General features: G+C 50.1%; 4 protein-coding genes across 4 annotated transcripts in view; 1 reads left to right on the top strand and 3 right to left on the bottom strand.

The window, feature by feature from the left end:
- Positions 1–515: 515 nt before the first annotated feature.
- On the bottom strand, positions 516–2,343 carry BP5553_00086 (MFS general substrate transporter; the record flags this gene model as incomplete). The annotated part of the gene is made up of 3 exons (XM_032008709.1): positions 516–1,414; positions 1,505–1,958; positions 2,071–2,343. 3 exons carry the CDS (start codon positions 2,341–2,343, stop codon positions 516–518), a joined length of 1,626 nt encoding a protein of 541 aa, XP_031872763.1.
- Positions 2,344–4,971: 2,628 nt separating this feature from the next.
- Positions 4,972–7,536, top strand: BP5553_00085 (Zn2 DNA-binding protein; the record flags this gene model as incomplete). Its single annotated transcript, XM_032008708.1, has 1 exon — positions 4,972–7,536. The coding sequence occupies one exon, from the start codon at positions 4,972–4,974 to the stop codon at positions 7,534–7,536; it is 2,565 nt and encodes an 854-aa protein (XP_031872762.1).
- Positions 7,537–7,670: 134 nt separating this feature from the next.
- BP5553_00084 (uncharacterized protein) lies at positions 7,671–9,283 on the bottom strand (the record flags this gene model as incomplete). The annotated part of the gene is made up of 8 exons (XM_032008707.1): positions 7,671–8,102; positions 8,154–8,199; positions 8,246–8,338; positions 8,393–8,621; positions 8,667–8,833; positions 8,885–9,017; positions 9,140–9,227; positions 9,281–9,283. 8 exons carry the CDS (start codon positions 9,281–9,283, stop codon positions 7,671–7,673), a joined length of 1,191 nt encoding a protein of 396 aa, XP_031872761.1.
- A 2,167-nt stretch (positions 9,284–11,450) lies between these two features.
- Positions 11,451–11,850, bottom strand: part of BP5553_00083 (uncharacterized protein) — a gene marked incomplete at both ends in the record, with an annotated part of 1,170 nt that continues 770 nt past the window's right edge. The window contains 2 exons of the mRNA XM_032008706.1: positions 11,451–11,529; positions 11,699–11,825. Of these exons, the coding sequence (XP_031872760.1) occupies positions 11,451–11,529; positions 11,699–11,825 (206 nt within the window). The remainder of the gene's footprint in view (positions 11,530–11,698; positions 11,826–11,850) is intronic.

Here is an 11,850-nt window from a genome sequence, read left to right as displayed (position 1 = left end):
CCTTAATGATCCAGGAATAAAGATTAAAAAATCATTGAAGATAAGTTCCATGTGCTTCTTGTACAGGTTTGTGAGATGTGATTTCCCCCTTTATTTGTCACAGCTTGAGTGTTCAGATTATGAATATCGTAGTTGTTTGTTCTTGTCTATGGCTTCGGTGGTAATCGTCTCTCCAACTTTCTGCGGTTATACACACATCCACCATGATAATGAAATATGATAGTCAAGTTAAGGGCTCTAATCAAAAGGGTATCATATTCCTCTATTAAACTAAAGTGCGTATAAATCTCCTGACCCCTATATGCTTTTTTTAAAGCACCCCATAACGCCCTTTAAATGCAACACAAACCAGACTCCATATTCCCATCCCCAAGCCGTATAATTAGTTAATGACCAAAAGTCTATATCTCGGGGCCAAAAAAAAAAAAAAAGAAAACGCCCGCTCTCCCGCATAGAATAGAAGCGGGACAAAACTCCATTTCCCCTTTTTCATCCGGTCATTATAAAACATCAAATTATAAATATCGATGGAATCCAGGCTCGCCCAGTTTCACCCTCCACCGCTCTCCGTAAATCATGAGTAGGATAATAGGGATGAAGAATATCCAGAGCGCGGCCGCAAAAGTAAACCATCCCCAGAAATAGCCAACGGCGTCTGCTAGGGGAAGGGCGAAGTAGCCAACCACGAAGGAGAGGCCGCGGGAGAGGTTGAAGAGGACGCCGGATTCTGGGGTTTGCGCGCGGTAGCAGTCGGAGATGTAGGAGTAGAGGCAGGTGGAGGCGATTTGGAGGCCGAAGACGCCGACGGCGAGGCCGACTAGAGGGGGGATGTGGCCGGTTCGTCCGACGCAGGCACCGAATATTATGAGGCCGGCGGGCATGAAGAGTGCGGAGATGGTGGAGAGGTAGAGGCGGTATTCCGGCTTGCGGATGTTGTTGTTTCGCCGTGCCATTTGGTACATGACCCAGTCGCTCGCTCGTCCGGCGAAGAATTCCCCTAGGACGCTGCCGATGGTGAGGGATACGCCTAGACATGCGCCAATTGGGCCGCTGCGCATGTGGTAGAACTTCGTGTATATTGTAGCGAGCGAGATTGCTGGCAGCACGTTGATGAATGTCCACGCCCATGTGTAATACCAGAACGGGATGACGATCGAGGGGTATTTGAGCATGTGGAAGGATTGGAGGAAGTCGGTTGCGTGGAGCTGGCGCCCCGGGATCATGTTCCCTTTGAAGGAGAAGAGCATCTCGAAATAGGTTCGCGTGTGTGCTCGATTGGAGAGGAATTTTGGGTCGCGGGAGAAGAGCGTTTCGGGGAAGAGGAAGAGTGCTACGATGAAGCTGACGGAGGTACTGACTGCGCCGAGATAGTAATCCCATTGCCAGCCTGCTGCTTGTCCCAAGAAACCTCCGACTGGTATTGTTAGCTGGGTTTTAAAGTAATTGTAGGGTCTTCTGAGAGTTTCCTCCTCAGGAAACCCAGGGGGAAAGAGAACCAACTCACCCAAGGCGGCTACATGGGCGCCGTTGGTTATGAAGATGGAGTATACTCCTGTCTTCTCGCCCCTCTCATGCAGAAAGAACATGTCGTTCAACGACGCCGTACCAACAGACATCATCCCCCCGAATCCAAACCCGGTTATCGCCCGCATTCCCACCAACGTTGCAAAATTTGGCGCGACTCCTGATAGGATGCCGCCCAGGATGGTCAGGAGCATGGCAATGAGGGTGATAGGACGACGGCCATAGTAATTGGTGAGCGGCGCCAGGATGAAGGGCGAGACTCCTCCCAGAATGATACCCGTGGTTGTGCTGTATGCGGCGATCTTCGAATTGACGCCCATTGCCTCACTGAGCAGGACAAGGCTGGGGTTGATGAGAGCTGCATTGTACGGACCCAGGAAGGCCATGAACCCTACCTGGATCAGCACCGCCCATTTTAGCCATGGGGACCAGTTCTGCAGTTACAAGTATTCACAGTCAGTTATTCGTTTACGTGTGGAGCTGTTCCCATAGTGTCGGGCAAAGGACGTTTAAAAATAGGTTGGATATGGAGATCTCTGTACTGACCAAGGGATCGTCCTCGAACAGACTGGGTTGTGGAACGAGGGGCAGGCCATGGGAATCAAGCTTCAGGATCGTCTCTGCCCCATCGCTGCTGACAGCTTCGGGGTTTGGGTTCTGGATCGCCGCCTTCTCCTCCGCTGCTGTCATGGTCATTGTCACATTGTGCTTCTCGACGCTGGGTGTACTGCTCCCGGTACTTGTGCTTGTGATAGTGGTGGCGGGAGAAGAGAGCTGCTTCTCGGGATCGCCTTGTCCTTCAGGCGATGTAGCGACCATTGTCCGCCTTAACTCCTCAACTCTATCTACGAAGTAACCGGTATAAATAGCGTCGTTGCTGTTTATTCCAGAACGAAACGAAACAAAACAAACGAAAATAGCGGGCAGCGAAAACCGGCATTCAAATACTTCCTACTTCGCACTTCGCACTTCGGCCCAAGACTTTCAATGGCGATTGCCGTGGCCGTGTGGACAACGGGCGCATCAACGTGAAACGCTTCGCACATTTGACAGACGGGGCGGGGGCTGGGCGGAAGGTTGTCGAGCACACAATTCGACGGCGGGAGCGCCTGGTCTGTACTTTTTTCCAGCCAAGTCCTTGGCTCTAGCACATAATTGATCTCCAGCACACCGATATCTTGTGGCTACGAACTGCGGGAGTGAGAGACACAGTCCTGTACGAGTGCTAGGGGAACCATTACCATACATACATAACCTTACGAAGCACCGTATGGTACAGTACGACTCGAGTACAGGTGATTCGGGCGGTGCAATGATATCGATGTCGGTCGGGAGAGCCGAGACACTACGACGTCGATCGACAAAGACGCCCCGTCGCAGAGAGTCAGAATCCAATCTGCACATCCCCACGCTCCTCCGCCCTATATCTCGGTACTCGAGTATGTCTAGAATGATTGGAGGAGCTGCGACGAGCTGAGAGTGAGTACGATAGGATGACATAACGAAGTCGTTCCCCATAAGTCGACCTACTCCTCGGAATCCAAGGTTCTGGCTTGCTTGTGCGACCTCCAGCCAGGGAGCACTTACTCGAGCACCGCTCAGCCAGCGGCCGACGTGCAGAAATTGAACAAAAGCAAGCCTTGCTCGTCAGGCGTCGTTCACGTCCCGGCCGATGGAAAATCCTCCTTGGCCACGGATGCTCTGGGACAATTCTAGCAAGGAGGTCAAGATAAGCGTGTCCGCAGGGCCTACACATGGCTCTGGCTCGACCGCGGTGCTCATACCTCCTTGTCGAGACGAACTCATATATGATAAGTTACACCGCCACGCCGGGAATCCGCTGAGGCCAAATTGCCATGCTGTGCACATGCTATTCTGCACTTACACGGAGCAGGCGGTGACGTAGTAGCACACGATAGCTGGGGACAGCTGGGATTCCTTGATGAAACTCGGGTATCTGATATGCTCAGCCTGTGTTCTAATTTGGTTTCCAGTTGGACTGGTGGTCCCAAAAATAGGGGTTGACGCATCATCTCACGTTGAAACTCCAGCGAGGAGAATCATTCTGGAGAAAAAGGCCAGGGAGGGCGAGGGAAGTGACCATAGTGATGCCATTGAGTACGTATAAAAATAGCTGTACTCTACAGCTCACGATTCGACATTATTGTATTAGTGTACAGGCGGCGAGTCAGGAGAGATAAGAAGATATCATGGCCGGCCAGCGATAAGAGGAGTGTGCAATTGATATTTGTCTCGTGTTTCATGCCTCTTGTCTCTGGTCTCGTAACCTACGAAGTACCTCAGCTCTCCAAGCTGCCTACCTAAAGGTATATGTAACACAGAGATCGAATGAATGGGTATCCGCGAGCCGGTGAAGGTGCCGACAGCCGTTTTCTTCCACTCAAGCCAGTCACTGGGACGCACCAGGCGTGGGAGCAGAGGATTAGAAATCAAAAAAAGACGCGCAATACCCATGGAAAGCATAAGGAATGGTTCCCTCCGGCCTTAGGGGCGTTAGTTCTTACGGGCTTAACCCCGATGGGGCGATCTCCTATTTGTGTGCTTTTATCTATAATTTGGACTCTATATAGGGATGCGGTGTAGTGCCAGCCAGTACCGGATCGGATCGTATCGTATCATATGCCTACGGAGCATTTGTATTATTTTGCAGAGTATTTGCCTCGAAGTTATAAGCTTATTACTCGACAGCACGGAGAATATCCCTTGCGTCCGGGGCGCTGAGAAACTGGGGACGCTGTCGATCCCCGGGCGCAGCACTGTGGGCCAGCCGGACCTATCGCTGTACGCTGTGTCCATAGTGGCTACAGGGCTTAGTTACAGTGGTGACGGTGGCCAGCAGTGGTTCAGTGCTGACTTGCAGTGGTTCATGGTGGTTACAGTGGTTACAGCGGCTAACAGTGGCCACGGCATACCTACCTACGCCCCAAGCTCCAGAGTCTAGGGTATTGCGACAGTGACTACAGTGGGACACCACAGCGCTGACGACACGCCTAAAGCCCCCCCCCCCCAATCCACCCACCACCGCAAAGCCACTGAACCAGGCCAGCGGTGCCAAACCCTATTTTCGAAAAGCTACGCAACCTCAGCCGCCATCTACAACTCCTCCCTCCCACCCATCTCCATGAAACCATCTCACGTTGCGCTCCTCGTCCTCCGTTAATATCTACGCCTCTCTCCTTCTCGCCCCCAGACGGAGACGCAGACACGCGCGTCGACCACGGCAGAGCCAAGCCGGGCCCCTGGGTGTCAAGCAAGTCGTCATACAAGTACAGAAAACAATATCTATTCATCTATGGCCCCAGCCTTGCAGTGCTTATCACTCCACCCGCATCGCTGTGATACCTCTGCAATTGCGCCTTTAGCCCTCCCCGTTACTGCACCGGCCCTCGCGCGCCGGTTGCACTTGTCAACGAATATCTTTTCCTGATGGATCAACAAGTCAAACCCAAGAAGCCGGGGAAAGCCCGTATCCCAGACCATCTGCGGCGCCGCGCGCTGGTTAGTTGTGATCGGTGTAAGAAGAGGAGGATACGTTGCACACGTTCTGGCGGGACCGATGCCCAAGAAGCCTGTTCGAATTGCCTCGAGGTCGGCGCAAAGTGCGAATCCACCCTACCCCGCAAGACGAGGATATATGGCAGCGTCGAGACCCTCAGCGTCCGGTTCCGCGTCCTCGATGCCTTGATCAAAGGCCTTTTCCCCTCGAATGATACGAACAATATCGACGAGCTGTATGCCATCGCCGAAGCCCATGACATCACGCTCCCGACCTTCAATGAGCAGATCGTGGCCGCTGAGGTCTTCAACCACCCTCCCCCGAAAGCAGCGACTACATCCCCCCAGCCGTCTGCCAGTCCTTCAGCTGGATCAATAGAGTCGGAGAGTCGAGGTATACAGGAGACTGCTGTATCGAAGGTTACGGAAGAGAAGCTAGTCCCGACACCCCATGGTCCATCCCATTATATTGGCCCGTCGAGCTCATTCGGCTTTGTCCTAACGGTCAGGAACATGGTTGCTGAGTTTAACGCGGCGCTGAAAACTATTCAACCGGATGATGAACGGAGCAAGATCTCCTCCGATTTTGCAGGGTCAACTTGGAGCAAAGCACTTGACCCGATCAATAAGGAGGAAAGTGACGAGTCTTCAGATGGGACCGTTGATCGAGCAATTCCTGAGCATGGTGCCGCTGTAGCGCCAAATAATCACAGATATCGACCGCCATATCGGGGTGGATCCTCAAGCACCTCGGCATCGGTTTCGAGCCGGTCTAAACGGGCGACGGTGCTATCCCTCCTCCCATCCAAGGAGATCACCGACAGATTCATCGCAGCGTATTTTGACCAAGTCCATCCCAACTACCTCCTGTTCCACCGACCCTCATTCCAAAATCGATATGAATTGGTGTGGGTTCAGCCGCAACAGATGATGCGCGATGTTGAGCCAGGCCTGATGTGCTGCATCTTTATGATGATAGTTTTTGGCGCTCAGGTGCTAGAAAACGAAGACCATCCACAAGCTAAGCAAATTCAACGCCATTATTTAGACCTGGTGCAATCTAGAATGCACCAATTGGTGAGCGCCACTACGCTCATCAACGTCCAAGCGCTCCTCCTCCTCCAGCTCTATCAGCATAATTGCACCGAACGAAACAGTGCCTTTATGCTCCTCGGGTGTGCCTCGCGGATGGCGATGGCATTAGGGATGCATCGCGAAGGAACTTCCGGTGGCTTTGATAGGCTAGAGAGGGAAGTCCGAAAGCGGGTTTGGTGGACTGCATATGCTTTTGAGCAGTACCAATGCGCCATCCTTGGCCGGCCCTGCGCAATCGATGATGCGGAGGTTAATATCACCTTCCCCGATGAGATGATGCTGGATGGGGGTGAATCCGTCCCGTATGGTTATGTGGACCACTCAATACGACTTGCCAAATTGCTCTCAGAAGTCAGGCGGAAGATATATGTCTCTCCGAGCCAACCTACTGAACAAGGGGATACACCAAAGACGACAGTTATAATACAATTTCTGCGCGACCTTGACACATGGCACCACGGTCTGCCTCCTACTTTACGTCTAGAATATAACAGCTCGACCCCAAAGCATCGTCGCGCTGTCATCCTTCTTCATATCCAATTCCACCATGTTCAATCTTTGGTGACACGCCCTTTTATCTTACGAAAGGTCGGCGTCCAATTAGCCCGCCAGCTTGGGAAGCATGTTCGTTCGCAAGATCTCGATAAAGAGGAGATGGCCCTTAGCAACGCGTGTGGGATCTTCTCTCGCAAATCCGCTCTACTTATCCAACAGCTTTTGTCAACAGGGACTTTTGATGGTCGTACGTGGCTGGATGCATATTATATCTATCATTCTGTGTTCATCTTGTCACTCGATTTCCTAGCTCGTCCCTGGACTGAGAAGGACAACGAGGAAGACTTGGCTCGGAAGGCGGCTGTACGCGATGTTATGAATGCGCTGGAAAATATCAAACTGTGCCCGACATTTTCCATCTTAACTCAAGTCGCATTGCAGCTAGCTAAGATAGTTGGGATATTCGATGTTCGGTCAGAACCGCAAGAGAAAGCTGAACAGTTTCGGGAATACATGGAGCAACAACAAGCAACATTTGCGTTCGATTACAATTACGCGAATCCACAGCCTGCCTCTGGAAATATCGGCGCGAACGGGAATATTGCCAATGCCTGGTTTCAGAAAGCCCCAGTGGATATACCTTGGGAGCTCAAAGATTTCTTTGGAGTCGAGAACTTCGTTGGGGTAGGGGAGCCTAATTTCGCACCTCAGCAGACTTTTGGTGTTGGGTACAGTGCCCTTCCGCCTCCTCCTGCCACTAGAGGCGAAATCATTGCCACATCGCCAGCACCACCGGCATACACACATTGGGGCCCTATCGATACCCGCTTCATACAACAGCCCCGAAATGACCAAATGCCGGATTCCCATAAAGGACATCCTGGGATGATGGGCCAAGCGCCTTAGCTCGGCCGTTGAAAAGTACAACATGATCGCCCACATTTGTTTGTGCTCGTGTCCGAAAGCCTCATTACCGTTTACAGCCCAGCTGTAAAATCAACCGCTTCACCGGGATCCGTCGATGAATTCTATTCGTGGGCCTAACTCGTTTGCAGCGGTGGGATATCTTGTAACGCTTCATAGGCATCATATCCAAATAACCAGTCCAAGAACTCTGTCTGGGACCGAATGTTGCGGTGCCCACTCTGTATGCCAGGGTGTGCCAGCAAATACTCGTCCCGTTCCTGCTGTTTGGGACCGTCTGGCATCTGAGTAAAATTTCTCGAGTCGATAGATGCATTTGCTACCTTAGCCGTTCGCTTCAATCGCGCCTTCTCGTACAGAAGGAGGGTCTCGTGTAGTGTGTCGACAGAAGGATATTTTACGAGCAGGCCAGCCAGAATCGCGGAATCTTCGATCCCCATTGCGGCTCCTTGGGCGAGATACGGCGTCATCGCATGCGCGGCATCACCAATAAGGCACAATTTGCCTGAGTCGTGGACCCAGTTGGGCAATTCTTCGTGGGTGAAGAGCTATGCCAGTCAGCTCACAAATAACAAAGGATATCATGCCAATATTCTCACTCTCCATTCCAAAACCTGGCCTTCGTGTTCGAGCATTCTCAAGATCCTTGGCAATGTCAATAACAGGTCGAATATACTCTTTCCCAACGTACCTTGGATCCCATTCGCGGAATCGGTCGCGCACATCTTCCATCTTGCCAGGCCTCTGGTTAACCCCGTCCGGCATATAACCGTCGCTATCACAACTATAATAGCTGTTAGTGCAACCTTCCCCCTAGCCTAAGGGCACGTAAACTAACGTAAACACAAAGTTTATCAAGGTATCGCTAATACCTTCCAACAAATATGAAAGCACCGTTCCGTTCGGGCCAAGCCAGTGGTTATTTCGGGGCACCGTTGTTATATCCTCCAGCTCCGGAATCCCTTGCAGAGTCTTCGCGGGAAGGGTGACGCGGTAAACCATCTGTCCCGTAGGCACAGGAGGCCCCGGCTGGCCAAGAACAGTTGAGCGGGCCATTGAATGAAGCCCTAGGAAATTAGCATGGATGGGGTAGGATGGGGAAGAACATCTACCATCAGACGCAACGATTAGATCCCCTTTGAATGTCCTTCCACCCTTGGTGACAAGTGATGGTTTTGAGGGATCAATGGATGTTACTCGATTGTCTAGATGTACCCTGCACCCTAGCTCCGTCGCTGCTTCTAGAAGACCGCGATGGAGGTCTGCCCGGTGGATATGCCTTGACGCGGCTGTTTAGCTTGTACTATGAGAAGGGCGAGAATCAAAGTACCAGTATGGCGCACCATATGCATCGCGTGCATGCCCTTTCAAGGGGACCTCGACCAACTTTTGGCCATTTCGCCATCTCATCATCCTCAGGTCAACCGGCTCAACACAGTATTTCTCGATATACTTGTCGACGCCTAACGTCCGCAAAACTTTGCATGAGTTTGGAGTGAGTTGAATTCCTTGGTCTATCAGCCGGCGTGCTTGGGCCGGAAAGAAATGTAACTACCAGCTCCAATATACAGCATTGACGGCGCACTCTCGACGATGGTTACATCGTGTCCTCCTTTTGCCAGCCCTATCGATACCGTGAGTCCAGCAAGACCACAACCGATTACGATGATATGCTAGGTGGCCAACAGTCAGCTTGAGATTAGCAGGGCTAACTTGGGCAACGGACCATTTCGTTCGCCTTGGAAGCGAAATCCGGAAAGAAATTCTGGTGGTACTTAGGTTCGGGGAAATCAACTTTATCTCCATCTTGGAGGCCACTCAAGCAGCCTTCTTTGACACATCTCCTCGGCCATTACTTCCGGCATCAATTATTTATTAGGTCAGCGGAGACCAACTAGCCATCGGATCACTTTTCGGATGAATCCTCGCGATAAACTCCACATCGGAAGCATACATCCACACGGAAGTATTCAATCGCCAGCTGATTGGTAGGCGACGAGATCAAAGTCAATATACAACCCTTACATCATTACCCAGATAAGGTTGAAGTTGCTTCCCTCGGGTCCGTCGCCTCGGTACCGGGGTACGCTAATTCGCTGTTCGCAACGACATTCCTTTGCCGGCGTTAGCAATAGTTACGGTTATGCAAGCCTTCTACATATTGGCATGTACACACGGACATATGACCCACGCGGTGGGGAATTTACACTTCCATTTTTAGCAATCTGCGGGCCGTTGGCTGCGTGGAAATCATGATCTAACCCCATGGCATCCATGGATTAGCACGGGTGTTCATCCGTCAATGTGACGTGCAGGGAAGAGTTGCGTATATGGGCGTGCGCCATATATGGGGGTGGAGACCCCAATTTCTGGGAATAACTAGTGCTCTTCGCCCGATCAGGACAAATTGCCCCTGGCGACCTTACGGATTAGGTAGAAGCTAATCTACTCCTGTTAGCCCTAAGGGTCCGGTAGCAAAACGTGCATATTATCTATTGAGTTGTGACGTTCGTCTCCACCAAAACAAATCTCCAATGGCAAGCTATTTCGTAAAGGCACAGTGCGAACGGGGGCATTACACGACTTTAGACTTTATCTTACGTTTGATTCCCGTAGAATGGGGTTGCTATGCTGTAATCATAATCCACAGGGGAAATGAAAAATCAATCACCTGCATACTGCCTTACGATAATGCTTTATATAATTGGAATGAGAACACATCTCTAAAATCTCTTCTTGTTCGTGAGGTTCTATACGGGACAAAGGAAGAGAAGATCCGGCTTGGCAGGGTCCCTTGAATAGGAGTTTATCTGCAATAATTTATTAGTGTATATCTCGGTTTCGGGACGGGCCGGGTGGCACCGAGCCGTGTCCTTCCTAGTCTTAGTAACATTATGTGTAAATCTCGACGAAGTATTTGCCACTCATTGATTCTATATAGCCGCATCGAGGTATATATGTGAGACAGTCAGTCTACATTTGTGAGAAATGCAAGACAGTGTGTTATACATAACCATGACGCCTTGTTTCCTCGAGAATCGACGAATTAGGCAGTGAGAAATATAAACACGAGAGATCAAGTTTATATAAAATCTAACAAGTTAGTCAGGACTTAGTGAAGCGAAGAATATTTTCTCATATAGTTATTATCCCCGTTGCTACTTCCTTGTTGCCGACTACGTGCTGTGAATATAAATAGCAGGTGTATTTATTTTTTCTCCAAGTCTCAACCCTCACATCTAGTCTCTTCAATACAAAACTCGGAAGTATATGTATACTATATTATGCTTTGCGGTGCATATCTAACTATTTATGCAAACATGTAGCTATTAACTGTTAATTACCCTGCACAGTATTTTTATCCAATTAATATGACGGTACTGTAAAGGGATGGCTGAATAGCAGGTACAATTGATGAGTAAGTGAGCAAATTACTTGTAACGGGAAAAGGATACTATTTTAAATTTCGGGGTTTCTAGGAATAGCAGTTCAACGTGTAAGGAGTGCTTCATAAGGGCTAGAAGCGATCTAGTTGAAGTATACGCGTTTTGTTTAGAAATATGCCATGATAATAATTTTAACAAGGAAAAGGAATTTACTGGAGTATAAGAATTTGTTCATATGTCAAGATAAATGAAGTTCGAGAAAGGATCACAACAATTTCATTTTATATCTGAAGGTAAGAGTTATATCCCGAGCTGCCACATTCTCCTCCCCTTCCCTGACCACATCCTTCAAGAAACACAACGAAGCCCCTAGAAATTCCGCATCTTCCAACAGCCAAAATCACTTCCAGCAGCCGTGAGCAATGCCCAGTGGAATCCGAGACGTACACAATAAAATCAAAGATAGAGTATTTGATGACAAGCCGACTGAGACGCTCAAATTGCCTGGGCTCATAGGAAACAGTCATCAATGTGCCGACCGTATGCCTGTGAACCCCCGTAGCAGTCGTCGATGCGTTGTCCGTATGCTCTTGTGCCATGTTAGAGATATTATTCATAGAAATGAGATGTTTGAGGGAGAAGAGGGAAAATATAATACAGTGTCGTAATGGAAAAGGGGAAGTGGGGGTTTCCTTTTTGAAGGGGGGCGAGGCACTTACATGATGTTTATGTGTGTATGCGGAACGGAATGCACTTACTGCGCTGAAGATCGCTTGGCAGCAGCCTGCTCACGAGGATCATCATCGGTATGTTGACCATATGCTTGCTTGATGGTACGTTTGGCAATCTGTTCACGGGCATCATCGTCGGTATGTTGGCCATATGCTTGAAGTGCCTCGCGCTTTTCAGC

The sequence above is a fragment of the Venustampulla echinocandica genome (genome assembly GCF_003357145.1).
Source record: "Venustampulla echinocandica strain BP 5553 chromosome Unknown scaffold_0, whole genome shotgun sequence".
Lineage (NCBI taxonomy): Eukaryota > Fungi > Ascomycota > Leotiomycetes > Helotiales > Pleuroascaceae > Venustampulla > Venustampulla echinocandica.
This window is presented reverse-complemented; position numbering and strand designations above follow the sequence as displayed.